We start from the raw sequence: 20,924 nt of genomic DNA, 5'->3' as shown, positions 1-20,924 counted from the left end.
AAATATCAATTACAATGGTCACAAATTATAAAAAAAATGGTCACAAACCAAACTAGAACAGTCACAAATCAGAATGGTCTCATCAATCTTTCTACCAAACCACAGTCACAAACTTAAAAAATGGTTACAAACCAAACCAGAACGGTCACAAACCAGAACGGTCTCATCAATCCTTCTACCAAAAAATGGTTACAAATCAAACCAGAACAGTCACAACATACAAAAAGAAACATAAATCTTGTGCAATTAATCAAAAGCCAAGCAGAATGGTCACAAACCAGAACAGCCACAAGCTATAATTCTAATAAAAAAAATGGTCACGAAACCAAGAAGAATGGTCACCAACAGAATAAAAATACACTTTTAATAATGTAAAGTGTAAAGAGTAAACGAATTACATCGTTATATTTGCTTTCAATTTGTTCATTACTCAATAAATCACTTGGCAGCTCAAACGTGATAGTTCTTTTGATGCGGTCATCAGGTTTAGGATCATCACCCTCAGTTGGAAGCCTATATATTACTTTAGGCATATTTCGGGAGATAGGGTACGTCTTCTCATCCCAACCCCCACAACCATACTCGTTGTTGTTCTTCAATGCACCAGCCCTTTCTTCCTCCACACGCACTTTTATTTTCTCATATGTCCAATGTTTAACTAATGGAATGGTTGTTAACGTGTTTTTGTTATCCCTCCATATAAGGCGATGAAAATAAAGTATTTGAAGCAACATCATGCATCCACCTACATTCTTTGTTCACTTCCCTTTCCATTTGTCCACAGCTTCATTAAGCTTTTCTACCACATAAAGGCACCAATCTTGATTAATGATGTCCTCAACATTTTCCACGGCCTTTATAAGCTTAAGGTCAACGTGATTATGGCATGTCGGTGCAAGGAAAGTACCCAGAGCATACAATACAAAAAGTTGCTTGAAATCGTGGCCTCCTGTAGGCATCTTCAACATATCATCAACCAATGTATCACTAGAAATCTCCTCACCCGCTTTTATACCCAACCTCTTTCTCCAACACTCCATTAGCCCAAGATCAGGATTATCTTTTTTTTTTTACTTGAGGTACGTAATACATCCTTCCCAGTGTCACAAGGCAATATAAATGTGTCATACACATCATCTCTCGACAAAATAAAGTACCGCCCCTCACTAATTGTGAACATTCTGGAGTCTGGGTCATAACAATTCATCAACCAATCTATCATTACGTGATACATACCGCTAGCTCTGATCTCCAACAGCCCTCCGAAACCAATCTCTTCAACACTTCTCTTTTGCTCTAACGTCATCTTCTTAATCAGCTTAAACAAGCCGCCCGGGGACCCATATGCATCAACAACCTTTTTAGAAGACCTATTTAATATTTATACAATATTAGTTGAACAAGTAAAAACTATAACACAATCATAGGTTAAACTATGTAAAATAAAAACTGGCCACTAATTAACCTATAATGGTCAAAACAATAGAAAATAACACAATTCTATGTTAATTCAAAACGTACAAGTAGATAACACATAATTGTCATCTTATAATTCATCTATACTAGTAGATAAAATACATAACCAATAAATACCAACAAACTCAACCAGAATGGTCACAAACAACTCAACATATTGGTAATTAATCAAAAACTATACAAAGCTTAAAATCGATCACATTTTATTCCCATCCAAAAAATGGCTACAAGTTGAATCAGAATGGTCACAACCTTCTCTTAATACCGTACAAATATAAATCCAAACAAATGGCCAAAAATTTAATAATAATGGTCACAAACAATCCAAACAACTACTTTTAAACAAATGTTCAACTATACAAATCAAAAATTTCTTCACTAAGTACAATTGAATGGTCACAAACAGGTAATGTTTATACAAGATTACTTGAACAACCATTCCATTAGTTTATACACAACCAATAAATACCTACAAACTCAACCAAAATGGTCACAAACAACTCAATAATTTCAACATATTGGTAATTAATCAAAAACTATACAAAACATAAAATCGTTCACAATTTATTCCCATCCAAAAAATGGCCACAAGTTGAATCAGAATGGTCACAACCTTCTCTTAATGCCGTACAAATAGAAATCCAAACAAACGGCCAAAAATTTAATAATTATGGTCACAAACAATCCAAACAACTACAAGTGTCGAAAAACACGAAACGTTCTTTGAGATGACCCGTAATAAAAAGCGTCGACAAACTACTACTACACAGTACAAGAAGAGACGGCATTATTAGTCATTATGCTTTAATCCATCGTACTCCATAGTCAAAGTACTAGAGTATCTTTAGCTTTATTAGAAATGTACACAATGCAAAAAACAATGAAAAAATAAACACGGTTAATAGTAGCCATGCTCCTACATTCCGTAATTTTGTATGATTCTACTGGCTGAATTTGTTGCACAACTAAACACAAAACCATGCTATGCAACCAAGGTTGTGATCGGTCAGCAGGCCAAAAGAACAATGAGTTTTACGTACCCACATTTGGCAAACATCAAAATCTGAATCTCTCAGATGATGGTGCTTCCAATAAGAATATTAAAGTCAAAACTATAAGCATGTCATATATACCTTGAAATTTTATTCATCTTAGGCTAATGTCACGAAATGTGTATATTTTCATTCCTATATTGTGAAAAACAATTCAATCCCATGAGCCAGGAAGAAAGACAAGAGGCGTCGGAGTAGAATTGAATGGTCACAAACAGGTAATGTTTATACAAGATTACTTGAACAACCATTCCATTAGTTTATACACAACCAATAAATAACTACAAACTCAAACAGAATGCTCACAAACAACTCAAAATAATTCAACATATTGGTAATAAATCAAAAACTATTCAACATATTGGTAATTAATCACAAACAACTAAGTTTAGAAGAATGGTCCTAAACAAAAAACAAATGGTCACAAATTAATCTAAAGATGTTACAAAACCAGTTGCATTACTCAACCCCACATAGCTACAAAATTAATCAAAATGAAGAGAGAAAAAACACAACATTAAACACAATAAACGCACTAAATAGTCAACTTACTTGATCAGAGCTCCATCCGAAGATACAACCATCTTACCATCCCGTCTCCAATTCACCGGAGCTTGTCTAACTTTTCGAACAGGAACCCCATCTTCAGAAACAACCGCGTCTTTTTCCACTTGTACCATATCTTCTACTACGGCTCCCCCGTCCTCGACTGTCCCGCCTTCTACCGCCTCCACTTCAGTGTCTAAGGTTTTTCCTTTCTTCGAAATAGGACTTCTAAGATTACCTTATTGGGTTAACAAACATTGACATGCATTTCTACAAATTATTCAAAAAGAAATCGAAATGACAAAATTGAACAAAAAACATACCAGACCGTGGTATTTCCACGGCAACATCCCCATCAATAGATCTGCATGTAGTCTTCCTCTTATTGTTATTTATAGATACTTCCGTTGGAATTTCGACTCCTTAAAACACAAGCAAAAACACGACCAACAATGTTAACGATTAAGAAACTACATACAAATCAATTAGTACAATTAAATTACTAAATCATACCTTCAACATCACTAGAAACTGCTTGACCAACGCTCTTTCTTGGTACCTGTTTCACGCGTTTCATCTCTGGAAAGTAGCCCCAATTTTTCGGATCTGTAACAAATTTTTGGGGAAGAAAATCTAGGGTTTATGGGAATAGAGAGAGAGCCGGGAGAAAAGTGAAGAAAGGAGTAGAAAGGTCGTGGGATTTTTTGGGGAAAAATAACGCGATTTTAGGAAACAATATAGAAAAGATTATTTGTTACAATTTGTTACCCTTTTTAAAATTATTTAATTTCTCAAAATTATCCACAACCAAATACTTTCTAAATGATATCAACTTGACCCGTTTCACTATAATAACGGATACATCTGTTATACAAGAGACTAATTCATAGTATAAAAACAAGGGTAAATTGATAAACACTACCAATTTAAATCCTCTTTTTCACAATCACTACCAACATAAAAACACTTCCATAATTACTACCAACATAATGACTCCGACCTACTATCACTACCAAACGGTCGTAAAACCTCATTAAACTCGTGATTTTTAAATTTCCCCCCTAAAATCTTCTTTTTTAACCCCAAACTATCCCTCCCATATTAATTAAAACCAAATCTCCATCTCACCAGTAGGGATGACAGTGGGTCGGGGACCCTACCCAGACCCTGAGGGTCGGACCCTAATGTGTCGGGTATGGGTCTCATTTTTTTAGACCCAATGGGTGGGTCGGGTATGGGTCTTAGGAAAATATTTCGGGTCTGGGTCTAAGTTATAAGACCCATACCCGACCCTTAGATCCTTTATTAAAGAAAAAAATTTCAAAATCACAACTTTTCTGAATTCATACTGGCAGACTGTAGAAACCCAACTAAAGTCTCTTTCTCTTCCCTCATCCCATAAAGTGATAAAACCCAACCAAACTCTTCTCACAATACCACCACTCCACCACTGACACAAGAAAACCACCACCACAACACTGATACGTGAGTGGCAACCACCTCTCTATTAGGCGGCGACCGACAACCACCATTAACAGCAGATTAATAAACTCATAATGTTAAAGTAGTATGAATTTTTTTTTTTAATATTATAGACCCCATAGCTGTTAATTTTGTTACTAAAGTGGCTGAAACTCGAACCCGCGGGTAGACCCAGACTCTACCCTTACCCATAGGGTCCGGGTATGGGTCCTCAAATTTTAGACCCTTGCGGGTCTGGGTCGGGTACGGGTCCAAAGGGAAAATCTCGGGTCCGGGTCCGGGTCTAGGCGGACCCTATCCAGACCCTACCCATTGTCATCCTTACTCACCAGTCACCACACATTTACCTCCGACGGCCACCACATATGCCACAATGGCCACCACTGACCGCCACATATCCACTACTGACGGCCACTACCGATGCCACCACCGTCTCCCCCATTTCCGACACTAGACAACCTAACCTCCTCTACCTCCCACAAACCCAAACTATCATCACACTATGGCCGGAGATCGACTGCCTCGCAGGAGAAACAACAACCGACAACATCGCCTCATCTTCGGCGCCACATTTGTCTTTGGTCACCCCACGCCTGTACACTGCACACTCCTTTTATTTTGTTTTCTTTGTAATTTTAGAAAATTAAAATGTTAGGATCTACAAAAAATTAATAGCGAAATCAAAAGAACGATGCAAATATGCTAGTGTCTCAAATTTATGATAGAAAATCATCTTATTGGTCGGAGTGCGGCGACATGGTTGGTGGAGATGGAGCGGTATTGCGGTGGTGCTGAGATGGCGGAAAAGGGGTGGAGGATGGGTTATATTGAGGTGGTTATGGAGGAAGTGGTTGTGGTGATGTCGCCCTTAATGTGACCGGTCATAGATGCAGGAATCCAAGAGGATTGTAGAGGTTGGGATAAGATGTTTAAGGTGGTAAGGGTATTCTGGTCATATAATTTACAATGTGGACGGAAAGTGGATTTGGTAGTGATAGTAGGTCGGAGTCACTATGTTGGTAGTGATTATGAAAGCTTTTTTTTTTTTTTTTTTTATGTTGGTAGTGATTGTGGGAAAGAGGACTTGAGTTGGTAGTGTTTATCAATTTACCCTAAAAATTATGTTAACATCATAATGCTGAAATCGAAACACGAACAATGTTAACATCATAATGCTGAAATCGAAACACAGTATAAGTTATACGCATAATAATAGACATAGTCCGTATGACCTTCAGCTTTTGATTGAAATAATTGTATATATAGGCTTTCGGTTTTCCATAGTGTTTGTAGACAATCTAGATTCTATCATCTTAATATAAGATAATATTTGTGTATTCTATTATCTTAATCCTCTTAATACTTTATACATTTATTTATTTTTATACTCGAAAGTAGTTTGCAAAAGTTGGATTCTCTATAATCGCTCGAAAAAAGCTTCCTTTATTAATATAGATAGATAGATAGATAGATATTGATTGATTGATTATTTAACATACACAAATATAATGTAAGTAGGTTATATTTTGGAAACTACTAAACGGTAAATAAATCAAGCTAGATTTCCAAAAGATATAATATTCTATAATTATTTTGATCTGATTTAATGCAAAAGATATGTAATATATTAATATAAATATATATAACTTATTAAAATTGTATGGCTAAATAGTAAAAGTAATTATGTTAGTAGTGAAAATAATTGTACTAACATTGGATATAATAATATGTTAGTAATCAGTCATTTGAATAATCGAAGTAACTCTGTATATATATTAGCAAGGGAAATAGTGAAATTATCAATATTCATGGAGCAATAGTAAAAGTAACAATAATTACATCGGTAGTAGTGAAAGTAACCGTAGTAATAACGAATGTAATAAAAGTAACAATACTAACAACAAAAGAAAGCATATATGAACAATTAGCTAACAAATCAATCGATTTAAATAAAATATTAATAGCGGGGGTAGTAAATTTGTGTCATAATTTATTTCATCGTAATTTTAATATATGAGATAGATAAATATATTAAAGATAAATTTATGAGTTATACAATTTTAAAATAGTTTTATTTATACTAGTTAATTTAAATGCCTAAATCTCAACCCTTAATAATTAACTTGAATTCCCGAATAGCTTAAAAATGAAATAAACACTCCGATGAGATGAAATTTCATAACAAAAATAAGATTATGAGCGGAATGAGTTGTGGCCTAGGTAGCACCGACACGGACACGGACACTGACACGACACGGACATGCGATACGGCATCTCATGAAATTTAGGACACGTGACACATCATTTAAATTTAATAAAATATATATTTTATATTTATTTATGTGCGATTTTATTTTTGAAAAAGTATTTGAATATTAAATTTAAATAAGTGAAGGTAAAACTTGACGTTAATTATAACTCATTTTCATTTCCAAAACCAAAAGCTAACTTATAATCAACTATTTCGACATCTCATTACTAGTCTAAAGAACATCATTTACCGCTAATTCAACTTATTTCCTCACCAAATTCAGCCATATAACAATTCACGTCATTTACCTTAAATTCAACTTGATTTCGTTTGAAGGTGTGTCCAAATACCATGGACACGGTTCAAAATACCATGGACACGTGTCGGACACGTGTCCAAATAAAAGATGAAAGTTAGACACGGCTTTACAAGTGCCCGACACGTTTTGACGTGTGTCCAACGAGTGTCGTATCCGATACGGGAACGCCGAATAGGAGGAGTGTCCGTACAACCTGTGGCATATGGCGTCGAAACAAACGTAAAGAAGTAGAATAGCCTAATGTTGTTTTCGGCAATCGTGAAATTGTTTGTGTTAAAAATGTTGTCAGTCGTATGAAATTTATGAAGCAAATCCTGGAAAATCGTGAAATTAATAACAACTCTCTCTCCTTTGACTCGAGCCCCTCATCCACCCATGAAACACACAGCTCATAATAATCTCTTCCCTTTCTTCTTCATCTTCTTCCTCCTCCTTCTCCTCCTTGGTCCAGCAACTACAACCAATAACAACAACAACGAGAACAATTCATCCCACATATCCTTAGTAATTTCAACAAAAGGTCTAAACTTTGTAAAAGAATTACTAATTTCGAAAGCAATAACCAGTCTAACACCATTATACATACCACATATTCAACAATCTAAGAAAATACCCTTTATTGGTAATGTCTTTATTGAATTATCCAATGTCACTCTTCAACATATTCAAGTCTCTAATTCTAGTATCAAACCTTCTGATTCCGCCGGGGTCGCAATTCTTGTTTCTGGAGCAACTGCCAATTTAACATTGGATTGGTATTATTCTTACTTTTCTGGCTTCTTTTTCCCTCTCCAACTCTCTGATCGTGGCCTTGCTTCTATTCAGGTTCATATTATTCTTTTTTATTCTTATTATTTAGCATATTACTCACCCCGTCCCCATCATTTTGCTCGCTATTTATCATATTGACCTATGTGAAGAAACCCAATAGTCCCACCTGTGGAGTTGTCCCACATCAATTAAAGAGGAGAGACCAAGCTAAGAGGCTAATTGCTCTATAGCCAATTGGCTTTAAGCCAAGATACAGACCAGAAAAAAAATGAAACCAACATAATATGCTCTGTAAATCCATGTGGGCAGGTTGATGGAATACAAGTGGGCCTGACTCTTGGCTTGGAGAACCAACAAGGAAAATTGAATATATCCCTTTTAGAATGTGGTTGCTTTGTTGAAGATCTCACAATCAAATTGGACGGAGGAGCTTCATGGCTTTATCAATGGTATTTCCCCTTTTTCTTTTACTGTTAATTTCCTTTTTCGTCTTGTCTTCCCTATGTATGTTCCTCTGCATCTAAACTTGAGCCATTTGGTCCATTTCAACTCTGAACGTGAAATTTATCCCAGTGATCTTTTACATAATTAATTGTTATTTCACTTCTTTGTGAACTTGGTAAAAATGAATGACTATTAGGGCTAAACCTTATAGTCGAATGTATAGAGTATGTACTTCTAGAGACCTAAATGCCTCATGGATATTAGTCCCTGGACCCTCCATTTCATATATATTATCCCTACTTAACTAGAGGTTATATTTAAGAAGTCCAAACGGAAGAGGGAGAGCTAGATTAGAATATGCCTTTTGTTTGCAGGTTTGACATTCTCTAATTAGTGACAAAATACCATAATCACCCCCTTGACTTCAAAAATGTGGCTATTATTTGTCCCATTTATATAGAAGCGTAAAAGTGACATGAAGACGTACTTCAAATTGTATGATTCATGTCATGTGAAAAATTTAAATGCAATGTTTCGCATCTTATGTTATTGAGATTGTCACTCTTGTAAAAGTGCTTATTCATCTGTTCGTACCTCGAAGGTTTGTTGATATTTTCGTCGAACGAATAGAATCTGCAGTGGAGGAAGCCATAACTCAGAAACTTCGAGAAGCAACTTCAACTCTTGATTCTTCTCTTCAGAGCTTACCAAAAGAGATTCCTATCGATGATGTTGCATCCCTTAATGTTTCTTTTGTAGATGAACCCGTCTTGACTAACGCTTCAATTGGACTTCAGATCAGTGGTTTATTTGCCGCAAGTGATCGAACTTGGGAACCAAAGGCTCATGAACAGCATTTAAAGACTTTCTCTTGTGATGATCCATTAAAAATGATTGGAATATCAATAGACGAAGCTGTTTTTCTCTCGGCATCAGATTTGTACTTTGAGGTGTGACCCAAATTTGATTGCCGTTTGCATATTACTTCCTTTTCCATTTCTCTTTAAGCACGGCTTTAAAATCTGCGCTTTGGCTTATAATGTCTAATACTCCCTCCTATTTCATTTGTTGTTCCCCTTACTTTTTCCATCCAATTCCAGTTTTGTTCCCTCTTTCCTTTTTTGGACAACTTTGTGTGGTCCAAAATCAATTTGATGTGGGGTCATATGTATTGTGTGGTCCAAATTGATTCCTTTAATTCCTGTGCTATAGAGAAAGGAGAACAACAAATGAAATAGGAGGGAGTACTATGTAACATGAAAAGCTACTATATTTTCCCAAGTTTAGAGATCCCTAGTAGTCTAGACAACCTACGCAAGTAGGATAGGGTGGGAATACAGGTTCTTTTTGGCTTTCTCATTCTTGTATGTGAGCTAAATATATTGTTACGTTAATACGTTGATTTTGGTACGCTTTAAGCTTTTGTATTCATGCCACTCTTGAAGAATAGAGGAATGAGGGATGGGGGAGGGTAGGAGAATTTAGGCTTATTATACATTGTCATTCTAAAATATTTGGTCATTTTAGTGTCTGGGGTTTCAATATGACTGTCGACTTGTCATAACATAAAGCAATGAATGAGGTATCATGTAGTCATATGTATTTTCCATAGATGTGTTGCATGAATGGAGAATCATGAAAAGTACGGGATTTACATCTACATTTTTATTCGGGGCTTTGCCCCTCTCTCGTACCAAAAAAAAAAAAAAAAAAAACATCTACATTTTTATTTTTGCAGTAACAACAAATCCTTGGTTCGAAAATGATTTTGGGTCATCATCCTTCGAAACACTTATGCATGAATCCAATAAGGCACCTTAGAAAAGAAAATTCAAAGTATTATAGAAATCAAAAAGTAAATGAACTAAAATAATTTAAACGAAGCTAGTATGTTGTAAAGTAAAGAGAATCTAAGAAAATATGAAAAATGTAATTCCAGTGGCAATAGGAAAAAAAAAGGTTTGGCAAAAAGGTTTGAAAAATAAATGAGGGTTTCGATAAGTTTGTGGCAGTCGTATTAAGATAAAAAATAAAAATTATCTTTGTGAAGTAGATAGATCACATGCCCGTTTATTGTTTTTATTTCGGCATAGAATTTGAATGTAAGGAAACAAACTAATACTCGTAGCAAAGAGATTACCTGCTGTCTCTTATGTTCTTCACAGTTTTTTTTTCAGGAGTTTGCGGAATTGAGCCGACGACATGAATTACTTATGGCTTGATTCTATTTACTCTACCACCCACGATAATGAATATAAAAGATTATTTTTAATGTTGAAATCTCTTTTCTGTCATTTCTCAGTCACTTTTTTTAACTTGTCCAGACAGGTTATTTGCAATGGATCGTGGATAAAATACCTGATCAGCATCTCCTGAACACTGGTGGTTGGAGATTAATTATCCCTCAACTGTATAAGAAATACCCAAACGATGATATGAATATGAATGTCTCTCTCACTCGTCCTCCGGCAATTCGAATTTCCCCCAAAAGCATTCAGGTTACCGTCAACGCTCAGTTGACAATAAATGTTCTGGAAGGAGGCGAAGTAATACCAGTTGTATGTATTTCACTGGTAAGAAGTGCAACAGAGAGTTTTAGCTGGCCAGTTGATATGAATTACTCGTACTTCGGATGTCTTTTTGTTTCTTTATTCTCATTTTGTGTCGTGAATGAACTGTCTTTTTTACGTCAGGACACTCATGTATTCATTTTTTTTTTGCTTAATATTTGAACGTTTTGGTTCAGGAAATCCAAGCCTCAGGCTCGATCAGTATGAGAGGTAATACTCTTGGCGGGAAAGTGAAGCTTGATGATTTCCAGATGACATTAGAATGGAGCAAAGTTGGTAATTTGAAGATGTTTCTGATTAAGGTAGATGTATTTATTTTGTTGAATCTATAAGTTTCGATTTTATTTAGGTCTTTCTCCTTAGTCCTTCGTCAATAAATTTGATATTTCACTTTTATATTTTACTAGTCGATCACTATTATGTGCAGTGGTGGAGCTAGGGGGGGGGGCTAGCGAGAGGCGGTCCCCCCCCCCCCGGCGGATGAAATTTTCGAAGTTTTTAGTTAAATTTCCGAATTTTTTTCGAATGTACCTTATAAAATTAGTCGTTCACCCCTCCTAAAATTTTTCGTCCCCCCTAAGTTCAAATCCTGTCTCCGCCACTGATTATGTGTACATACCTCTGACTAACCTAGCTTCCCTAATGGCGGGGTTGATACTAAATCTAGGGGATCTTCTCTGATTATGTGTGTGATTATTGAAAGTAAACCATATCTAAGCCGCCTCCACGTGTAAAACTGGTTCAACAGGTCGTATTAATATTTGGTACTGGTTGGGTCGAAATATGGGTTGTGGGTTTTGTTTCTTAAGTTTGGGACGGACTAGGTGAATGTAAATTGAAAAAGATTCATCTCTGACGTCTTCTTATAAAAATGGTTTCAGAAAACTGTACAACTTTTCTAGTTTTCGGCATTCATAGACCAAAATTGTTCAGTCAATTAACGAGTGACATGGTTCTTCCTTGTGCAGCCTGCGATATGGACAGTGATCGAAACAGTTCTCTTACCATATACCAACATACGTCTTTTGAAAGGATTTCCATTACCCATGATCCGTGGATTCACCCTCATAAATGCCAAGATAAGATACTTAGATTCCGGCCTCGTCATTTGCAGTGATGTTGCATATTCAGATGATAATGCTCATGCTTTGGTCCGTGTATGATGGGCAACAATCCTACAGTTTCTTGGTTAAGCTTCTTCTTATGCTTTCACTAGACCTTAGATACGAGTATACGTTCTTCATATACCAAGCAACTTGTGACTTTCATGCAGAAAGAGCAGACATGTTCCTAAATCTTCATGTGCTTTTTTTTGTTTGAGCTTGTACATCAGCTTGTTCCCTTGTGTCATCATTGTCATGTATTTATCAATACTTCAATTAAGTTGCTTACAAAGATTAATTGTCTAGTGTATAATTGTAACATGTAAATAAACTATTGTTTTAACTTTTAACTATAAAAGATAGCAACATTTTGTCTTCCCTGTCATACCGGTGAGGATTAGGTTAGTCAGAGGTATGTATTTAGGTCTTTCTCCTTAGTCCTCCGTCAATAAATTTGATATTTCACTTTTATATTTTACTAGTCGATCACTTTTATATTTTACTGGTCGATCACTATTATGTGTACATACCTCTGACTAACTTTCGGGCTCGGCACGGTGGGCGACACGGCCAGGCACGGAAGTCGGCACGAGCACGGCCCGGCACGGTGGCAGAATCGAGGTGGCACGAGCATGGCCCGTTCGTGCTAGCACCGGGCTCCGACGTCAGAATTGCGATTTGATCGTGCCCAGGCACGGCACGCACCAGGCACGGCGGGCCTGGCACGGCACGGCCCGGTGGTGGCACGGTGGCAGACAGATTGGAATTATAGTCGTCGGCTCGTTGCTCTGTTTTGGTACTTTTGTACCGTTGCTCTGCTGATGAATATGATGACTGCTGATTGTTGATGCCTGATGCTCTTTCAACGGCTAATTTTTTGTTTTAATTTTTTTTTTTAATTACAAACTCTATAAATACAACCTTAATTCAATTCATTTCTTCACAATTTAATCCATCTCTTATTCTCTTCTACTTATCTTTATTCTTATATACTTCTTATAATTTTACAATATAACTTATAAATATATAAAAATCTTATATAAAACAATTAGTAATATAAAATAATTAGTTATATAAAGTAATTAGTTAATCGGGTTTGTTGAATCGGAAGTTCAAGCAAGGGTTCAATCGGGTTTTATAACATCGGGTTTGTTGAATCGGGTATTCGGTTCAAGCAAGGGTTCAATTCTTCATTTTGATATTCCGATATTCTTAATTATTTGATTAAATCGAATATATTAAAAATACAAGTAATCAAGTACATTATTATTTAATAAAATATATATTTTATTTAAATTATTATATTAATAAACAAAAAGTACTAAAATCATACAATTATTATAAAAAGTTCTCTATTTTTTTTAAAAAAAAGGAAAATAGCACGATGGGCCGGCCCATGAACAAGGCACGACCAGCCCATGAGCCAGGCACAGCCCAGCACGAAAATAACTATGCCATAGGCGGGCCGCGGCTGAGTTAGTCAAGTATGGGCCAAGCACGGCACGACACGGTGGGCCTAATTAGCGTGCCTGGAGGGCCATTTTTGGGAGGTGGCACGGTGGGCTGGCACGCGGGCCGGCCCAGCACGACCCACTGCCATCTCTAGGATTAGGTAGTATACATTTTGTTATGTTTTTTTTTTATTCAAATGAGCGCACTATGTCGCGGGTGAGAATCGAACTCCAACTGCATAGCTGAGGTAAAAGAGCTCTTACCACTTGAGCTTTTCTTGTTCTTTGATTGTTTCAAGTTGAACATAGAAATACGTCATTGCTCTTTCAACTACGCATTTTACTTAATCATGGACATTTGTTCATAAATTTGTGAATTTTCATATACTACCGTTCATCTAAACAAAACAAAATTCTCTCGTTCTCTCCCTCTCAAAACTTAATCAATGTTTTTCCCCAATTTTTCAATCATATAATATAAACCTACAAATCTAAAACATAAAGATTAACAATGAACATTCAATATGTCAATCTTACAAGATGAAATCAATTTCAAAGAGAAAATTCATGTACAACATCCCAGCATGCAGAGGAAACCAAACACTCACCACAATTTATTAAACTAGTTAGTATTAAACATTTAATTAATGTAATTCATTTTCGTAGTACATTTTTTACTCATTTCAATATATTTTTACCAATTAATTTCCATTTCATACCCCTCATGTACTACCTCCCAAAAAAAAGAAAAAAAAAATAAGAAGGCACACAAAACGCCGTACTACATTCACACCGTAACCAATCAACCCACCACCACTACCACCATTGTACATCCCCACCCACAATCGGACCTGCGACGACCGACCACCATGATGTAGTCTTCCTCTCCCCGTTGTACCAGCCTGGCCACCATCCCACTCAACCCTATCTTACACCTCCACCGATGTACCAGCCTGTCCAGTCGACAACTCGCCACCTTCGTCCTTCCCCTTACCTCTCTGTCGAACACGTCACCACCACCATTTCACACTCGGCCTCACGCATATCTATTGCATCGCTGCCATCATGCCGCTGCTAACCACCACCATCAACGCCTGCCGACGGCCACCATCATCCACATCGGTCCCAAGCCACCACCCACCACCATCCATGCCAGAAACTCCACAATTGACTTTAGATTAGAAACAATTGAGAGAGAAAAATGTGGGGGAGAATGTTTGGCGGAAAAAGAGGGGTAGTATGGTCAATATCGTACTCTATTGAGAAAAATGCGTGCTGGAAAATTCAACACCCAATTATTAAACCCGTTTAGTTAATTAAATTACATATATTTTTTATTAAATTAGTTTTATTTTTCGGTTAAGACTTAAGGCTGCCTTTAATTAGGGACTAGTTTTCTTGCCCGTGCGTTGCACGGATAGTAAAATAATGTGTGATAAATTTCACAATAAAATGGAATATAGACATATAGTACATCGTTCATGTCTAAGATTCTATGTATGTCGCATGACCAACAAATAATTCCCGTTAACATAATATTGACATAAGAATAAAGGAGTGTTTGATTAATAAAATACTTTTTTTAGGAAAATAAAACCAATATGAAGTTTATATATATATGATACTTGGATAGAATTTGTTCATTAATACCTGTTTGTTTTTCAATTAGTCAAGGAAAACAATAATATCTACTCTGCATAATCAACTCAACGATGCAACAAATCTCCTTTCAAATAACAACCATAATTAATTTAATCATTGCTGGCTCAAATTGTAATTATGTAAAAACATTTAGAGGTAGTTAGAATGTTATATCTCCCGGTCAAACTATAGAAGTACGTTTGAATGTGAACCAAATTCTGACGCAATACTACATGGCTAGGGCTGCTTGTGACAACCCTCCTCTCTCTATAGCAATAGTCTTGGCCCCCATCTTCTCATTTGAAACAATTTTTTTTACGCAGACCCCTATTTTTCTTCCATATTTACACACATGATCTAAAACAATTTCATCCCTTCAAAGATCGATCCTTGTCTCCGAAACTTATCTCAAATTTATCCAACCAAGTGAAAAACTAAACCCCTAGTTCTAGAAAAATCCACCATCCAATGGAAACTAACCCTTGCGCTAGACAATGTTTTTTTTTTTAGAAAAATAAAACCAATATGAAGTTTATATATATATATATATATATATATATATATAGAAATAGGATCATATGAGTTTGGTTTTTTTGGTGAGTTACCTCTCTGAATCTGGACCATTGATCTAATTTAAGATGAATGGCTGAGATTAAATCTTACATCTTGTATATAAAGATGACATATAGGTGTTTTACTTCTTTTTTTCCCTTTTTTTTCAGCCACTTTCTCTCTCTCTCTCTCTCTCTCTCTCTCTCTCTCTCTCTCTCTCTCTCTCTCTCTCTCTCTCTCTCTCTTCACAATCTCCCTCTATTATTCATCTTTTAATGCATATGTTCGTGCGTGCTCTACTTCGTGCACCTTTTTCATTCTCAGTAACTCTACTTCATCTTCAATTTGACTTAATCCTTCTTCATCTTCTTGTTTTTTACCAGATTCGTTCTCAGTAATCCTCCTTCATCTTTTTTTTTTTTTTTTTCGTTGAATGTCTTTAATTTCGCTTTCATCTTCTTGTTCTTTGTTTGAATTTAATGATTATTGTGGGTGTAATCTTCAATTTATTCCGTTATGTTCTTTATGTTGTTCAATTTCTTGTGTTGTGTTGTTAATTGACATTTTCTATCGTTTTCGCATAATTTTAGGGTTTTGTAATTGTATTTTGTGTTTTTGTGGATTTTTGATTTTGATGTTGTTCTTTTCTGGTTTCTTGGGTGATTTCGTTGTGCTTCACTAGTGAAGATGATTTGTTTTTTTTTTTGTTTGTGGTATCTACGTTGCTAACAAAGCTGCGTCTTAATGTAGTTGCATTTTTTTTGGTACATTATTATTTCTCTGAAATATTCAGTTATTGTATTGTGTTGTTGCGGTTATTTCAATGTATTAGTTGGATTATTGTATTTCATTTTGCTTAGTAACTTCATCCTGACAAAATATGCTTCTATTTATCTAATATATCTGACACGGCTATCGCAACCCTATCAAAGATAAAACCTAACGGTCTCAACTAAAATGTAGTTGAGGCAGTCGAGTATCGAATCCACAGGGAGGTAATGCAATTATAGCTGTCTAATTCTAATCCTATGGTAACAATTAGGGGTTTGTTTGAAATTGGTTCTAAACTACGAAGTTTGAAAGGAAGAGAAATAAAATAAGGAGCAGTAAAGACAATAAAAACGGTTAAACTATCAAGAAGAGAGGAACATGTCGGGAATTCGGTTCACTACGGTAGTCCAATGACTCAGCTGTAAATGATTCAGACGAACTAGATGTGAGACGGATGTTAAAAGGTCCTTTCGGTCCACTTTCTATCCTAAAATACCACTAACTTAACTTTCGTCCTCATTAGGGTAGTCCACTGTTTATAGCAGGCCTATTTAGTCCAATCTTTCGATCCAGGATTAATTTTAGCTAGATTAAAGGGTGACATAGAAGCGTGCACTCAACTAGGTCGGAAATTACAGTTAAATTGCTATAGTGACAGAGTCTCGTAATTAATTCGTCTAATTCATTCACTACATCGTCGTTTTTCTACCGCAGATCCCCTAATCCCAACATGAAGGGGGTTTAGCTACTCATATTCTTAATTAAACTAACAGCAATTAAATTCCCAGCAGAAAACATAATGAATAAACAATAAATTGCAATAAGGAAAATTAGGGCAAAAGAAATAGTAGCACAAACAAGAAATTAAAGCAACCAAATGATTATTATTAATAAAGGAAGAGAAGGAATTACAATCAATGCGAATCCGGCGTAAAGAACAACTGAATCCGAGCAATAATAATCCCAAAATAAAGTAGCAGTGAAGAGGAATAAAAGTAACGTAGTAAAAGTTTTCTACTGTAAAAGATAGAGTAAAAGATGATCCTAATTAACCTAGTAAAGCGTGCTTAAATAGCAAACAAAACAAGTTTATGCGAAATAAAACATCACGCGGGCTAATTAAAGCCCAAACCCATAAAAACCACTCGATCGAGTGGATTAAAACCACTCGATCGACCAACTGGGGGTGTAGAAACCACTCGATCGACTGGTAAACAGCTCGATCGGGCACTTTTTCTTCATTTCAGCTCACGTCTTCACCTAAGTGCCTCGTAATGCGTGCCACGACGCTTCCAAATGCAGTATCTCACTCTGGAACAATCCCGTCTCCTCTAAATGCATGCAAAAAGGACGAAAAAGGGTACGATTCCACTACTCTTGCGTTCATTTCTACAAAATAGACAAAACGAACCAAAGTAGCCAATTCGGGGCAAAATACCATAAAAATAGTATGAAAATGCGTAGAAATACGTGCTGAAATAGGCTAAAAAGACTATACATTAGGCACGTATCAAATCTCCCCAAACCGAACCTTTACTCGCCCTCGAGTAAACTCAAAACTAAACTAATGGAACGGAAATGATAACTCAGAGCTAGCTTAACTTGTCGACTTGAACCAATTTAATGCAACAAAAATTAACGATTAAAGCTAAAAAATCAATACGCAAACGAATTATAAGCTGTTCAGAAATATAGCTGACCTATCGACCTTGCAAGACCAACAAAACTGGACTCTCACGTGGTCACTCTTCTCTCATGAAGCAAAGGGCAAATGTTATATGTAAAAGAGAGAAGGAAAGACAGTCACTCACCTAACTGCGACCTACATAGCATGCATGCAACAAAAATGAAAGACAATTCAAGCACTAATGCACAAATTTCAACCGATAATGTCCGTCACAGCCGAGGGTTTGCAAATAATATGGGAATAGTGAGGTTCAGGTGAGAAAAGGCAAAACAAGTTATGGAAATGTGGAGGTAAAAGCGTCAAGCTAGTTCCTAACAGAACCATAATGAAACCATCCGGATCTCAACGATCAAAGACTAAGTACAAGTGCCCTTCATTTGGCACAAAACTCACTAGACTCAAAACACAATCTCCTCAAAAATATGGGATAGAACGGAGGAGTCAGACGGTCACAAACTTCCCTTTTTAAACACCGTCGAAACAACTAACTGAAACAAAGCAACCCCTTTTCTATTGTACGTCTTCAAACATCTTCTCAACTCAGACAAGAGGGGCACAACTGTTTTCACATTCTTCTTTTTTTTTTTTTTTTCTTTTCCTTTCCTTTTTTTTTTCTTTCTTTCTCACGTTTTTCTCCTTTTTTTTTCTTTCTTCCTCTATACTTACGCCAACTCCAAAACAAGAAACACGGACCAAATTGCAAAGGAAAAATATACCGCAGAAGAACATACTAACTAGCTTGACTAGGCAGGCTTAGTTTGGGATGTAGCTGATGGGTCAAAAGGCAATTTTGGCTTATGTGGAGCTAAATGGGTGTAAAGTAATAAGAAAGGGAAATTTGCAAGACCCTCCCTGCATGTGACACCAACCACAAACCCGAATATGCGCATTTGACAAGAAATTGAATGTCATAAATGTGCAAATGAGATGAACATGCTATGCAAGGAGTACTACTCAAAATTCCTAATGAACTGGTCATGAATGTCACCAGTTGTGGCTCTAAAAACTCAGAATTTTTAAGTAGTTTGCCAATTTATAGGTCAAGTCTAAACAGTCAGCTTATATTTGAACAGAAATTCGTAGATTATGCGTATGACAAAGCTAAAAACTATCAATAAAGTGCAAGGCTCAAGTAAATTGACAAGTTATAGTGCATTGTCATCATGGGAATCTACCGTTCCGACTCAACCTATATGCAGAAATAAACGTGAAATTTTTTGAATTTTTGAAATTTTCTAAATTTTTTTTTTTGATTTTTGATGGAAAATAAAGAACAATGCAAGCTGAAAAGTAAACGTGAATGCAAAACAAATGCAGATGCAGACTCAAAAGGATGCAATACCCTCCCCAAACCAAAACGGACAACGCCCTCGTTGTCCTCCAGCATACACCAGCAGAAATATGGGGGATCGGGAATATACAACCTATAAATAAAATAAAAGCAATAAATAAAGGAGACAAAATAAAAGAGTAAGAAAACATACAAAACACGAACTTCCCCAAACCAGCCAGAAAACTGGGGAAGTGAGTAGACCAGTAGCTACTCGTCGTCGTCGTCGTCGTCGCCATCTCCCTCACCCTGGTACTCCGGGTCTCTCTCCTCCTCTCTCCTCCTCCGCTCCTCAGCGCGAGCTCTCTCCACCGCCACCTCTGGGTCCTCGCTCTCCTCCTCATCCTCGACACCGGGTACCCCTCGGTGGGTACCAGGAAGAAGGAAGAGTGTGGCCAACCCTCGGGGATCGGCCGTGTCTCCGCAAGTTGTACTCGTACGAGAGGGTGTAGGGTCAAATCTAAGTCCCTCTCCATACGAGCCCGACGCTCGCAAGCTCAATAAACAGACCGTAAACTGCGCCCCCTTGGTCCTGGACCGCGGGCGCTACAAAGGGAGGAGGTGGTCTAAAAGTAGCCGGGAAGACCGGCTCAGCCTATGTCTGGTCAGTGGGAGGTGGAGCAGGAGTAGGAGTAGTAGTAATAGTGGGAGTAGGGGTCGGATCGGGAGTAGCCGTGGAAGGCTGGGTACTCCCTGAAGGTGCGGACCCCTCTGCAGTCTCAACTCGCCGCTTCTTGGCAGCTGGTGCATCAGTAGGTGGTCGAGGCTGGAGTGGAAGGTAAAGTAGAGGCAAGGTATGCAGACGGTGGCCCTTTACCACTGTAGGTAAGGGCTCAAGACGGGGGAGACTGTCGCATGGTAAGTCGACAGACAAGGAGCCGTCAATCTTCCAAGTCTTATGGTCTGGGGTCAGCCAATGCTGACAGAGCATGGCATCCAGACTCAGTAACCTCTCTCCCGTGAGGTACTGTAGGTCACGTGGCCAGGTGGGGAAAAGGCGATGGGCAAGAATGGTGGCTATGCCACCGCAGACAATGGTTCCCGTCTCCTTCTTCCCCTGGTCGTGGAGGTACTGGGCGGTGAGGTAGGCAATGTTGAAGGTAAAAGGACCCTCACAGTCGACATTCAGGTAACCGCCCAGGATGGAGAGCTCGTGATTCGTGATGTTGTTCGGCTCCTTTCGGTCGAAAATAGAGCTCCCCATGAGTTTGAGAAAACAACGGACGGGGGGATGGTGGACCTGGTGGAGCTTTCGCTCCTGGAAACGGGTCTGGGCCAAGCACCGCCAAACCTGTTTGTAAACCTTCCTCGAGTCTGATTTCACGCCCGAGGAGGTGAGGTCAAGTAAACTACCAAACTCTGCCAGAGGCATCTGAAAGGTCCGGTTAAATAACCGGAAGGAGACTGAACGACTGTCTGGGCCGGTTTCATGTGCGTCTGGGGACAAGGTAAAAGAGCTGAGAAACTCGAGACTCGGC

The 20,924-nt window shown here is 37.4% G+C and overlaps 1 protein-coding gene across 1 annotated transcript; it reads left to right on the top strand.

The window, feature by feature from the left end:
* The first annotated feature begins 7,392 nt into the window (after nt 1–7,392).
* Nucleotides 7,393–12,398, top strand: LOC141642750 (putative BPI/LBP family protein At1g04970). The gene is made up of 6 exons (XM_074451669.1): nt 7,393–7,951; nt 8,207–8,346; nt 8,943–9,291; nt 10,666–10,914; nt 11,088–11,213; nt 11,880–12,398. The coding sequence occupies exons 1-6, from the start codon at nt 7,502–7,504 to the stop codon at nt 12,072–12,074; spliced, it is 1,509 nt and encodes a 502-aa protein (XP_074307770.1). The 5' UTR covers nt 7,393–7,501; the 3' UTR covers nt 12,075–12,398.
* The last annotated feature ends 8,526 nt before the right edge of the window (nt 12,399–20,924 follow it).

The sequence above is a fragment of the Silene latifolia genome, chromosome 2 (assembly GCF_048544455.1).
Source record: "Silene latifolia isolate original U9 population chromosome 2, ASM4854445v1, whole genome shotgun sequence".
NCBI lineage: Eukaryota > Viridiplantae > Streptophyta > Magnoliopsida > Caryophyllales > Caryophyllaceae > Silene > Silene latifolia.
Note: the sequence above shows the minus strand (reverse complement) of the source record. Positions and strands in the feature narration are given on the sequence as shown.